This window comes from Austrofundulus limnaeus, unplaced genomic scaffold, assembly GCF_001266775.1.
Source record: "Austrofundulus limnaeus strain Quisiro unplaced genomic scaffold, Austrofundulus_limnaeus-1.0 Scaffold531, whole genome shotgun sequence".
Lineage (NCBI taxonomy): Eukaryota > Metazoa > Chordata > Actinopteri > Cyprinodontiformes > Rivulidae > Austrofundulus > Austrofundulus limnaeus.
The window spans coordinates 110,183-111,881 of NW_013952933.1; the positions used below are offsets into that span (position 1 = coordinate 110,183).

The 1,699-nt window shown below is 46.1% G+C and overlaps 1 protein-coding gene across 2 annotated transcripts in view; it reads right to left on the reverse strand.

The window, feature by feature from the left end:
* Positions 1 to 1,699, reverse strand: part of mcm10 (minichromosome maintenance 10 replication initiation factor) — a gene marked incomplete at its 5' end in the record, with an annotated part of 10,957 nt that overhangs the window by 4,933 nt on the left and 4,325 nt on the right. Inside the window, 3 exon segments of one of the 2 annotated variants that reach the window (XM_014026173.1) lie at positions 470 to 558; positions 637 to 839; positions 923 to 1,039. In XM_014026173.1, coding sequence (XP_013881627.1) covers positions 470 to 558; positions 637 to 839; positions 923 to 1,039 — 409 coding nt within the window. 2 annotated transcript variants of the gene reach the window in all.

Below are 1,699 nucleotides of genomic sequence, written 5' to 3' on the forward strand. Positions count from 1 at the left end.
TTCGTGCAGTGCCCTGAGACAACAGTTGTTGTGACTTGGTGCTATATAAATAAACTGAATTGAATTAGTTTCTTTCTAATAAAAATTTTCATGCTTATTTTAGCTATCTTCTGGAATTTAAGCCACTTTTTAAATATTGTCGGCTAACTTTAGCTTTTATCTTTTCAGCTTTTATATTAATTTTTAGTAGTTCTATCAGCTTTTTCTAATTAAAACTTTTATGCGTATTTCAGCTGTTTTCTGCAATTCAAGCCACTTTTTAAAGCTATTTTAAGCTAATTTTAGCTTTTTTCCTTTATTTTCAGCTATTCTGTTAATTAAATTTGTTTGTGTTTCTATTAACCTAGTTTCTATTAGTTATTAGACCGGGTAGGCCGGGTCCTTTAAAGGGTGCAGCCCCTGAATGTGGACACAGCTGAGGACCCCCTGAAGAAAAAACAGCTAAAAGAAGAAGAAAGCCCACCCTTACCGATCCTCTTGGCCTGACTGAGCAGCTGAGCCGAGCCTCTGATGAACAGCGAGTCCAGGGTCTTCTGGGGGGCTGCTTTAGGTTTGGATCTGGAACACAAAAACTGGTCACGGCTGAAACTGAACGGAGCCCAACGAGTGGACGAAGACCCCGGTCCTGGTACTCACAGGGAGGCAGCGCAGGCGGGCGAGGACACGCCCCCGTAGTAGAACCCGTCCTGACACAGGCGCTCCCTCAGACCGGCCCCCCTCCCCCTCCCCCTCAGCCGGCCGGGGGCTTTCCCAGAGAAGGAGGACTGCAGCTCGGCTCGCTTCGAGCTCATCTTCTGGTACTGAGCACTGACGTGGTACTGACAGAACGGACACTCGTACTGCACACACACCGGCAGCACGTCAGCAAACGTCACGCACAAACAGGAAGTCCCACAAAACGTTAGAATCACAAGAGACGCACCAGGTTCACGATCTGAGAGCAGGGCTCCCCGTTCTTCTTTGCAGCTTTGCAGGTCCCAAAATCCTGAGCCTCACCCAGAACCAGGATCTTCTGTGGGTGGTCCACCGTCAGACTCACCTGTAGAACCAAACAAACAAAACAAACATTTCATTTCTGGTAGAAAATCTGTGAAACTCAAAGTCTAGACCAGGGCTATTCAACTGGTGGCCCGCTGGCCACATCCGGCCCACGAGTGACCAAAGTTCGGCCCGCCAACTGGTTCATTCATCTCTTCAGCCCCAGTTTTCCACTTTAAAGGGGAGCAATTATGCAAAATCAACTTTTTTCCAGTTTTTTTCCTTACATTTGTGTCTGTACTGCTTCTAAAAACAGTCCAAGCACCAAAAAAATACACTCAGATGTGTTTTTACTTTATGTAAATGTATTTTTCTGTGTCTTTAAAGGACCTGTTTTCAAACACAGCTACTTGTGATGTCACATGTCGCACTCCAGCCCACCCCAACCTGAGCCCAGCTCGTCTGCTGGTAACCCAAGAGACTCCGCCCACTTCTTCACAGGACGGTTCTGCTGTTTTAGAACAGTCATGGAGAACAGAGATGTGTGGATTAATTTTATTTTTGATGGCAATGTTCTTACACCAGAGTTAGTCATGGAGTTCCTCAGGGTTCAGTGCTTGGACAAATCCTCTTTACTTTATACACTCACCGACCATTTTATTAGGTACACCACGCTAGTAACGGGTTGGACCCCCTTTTGCCTTCAGAACTGCCTCAATTC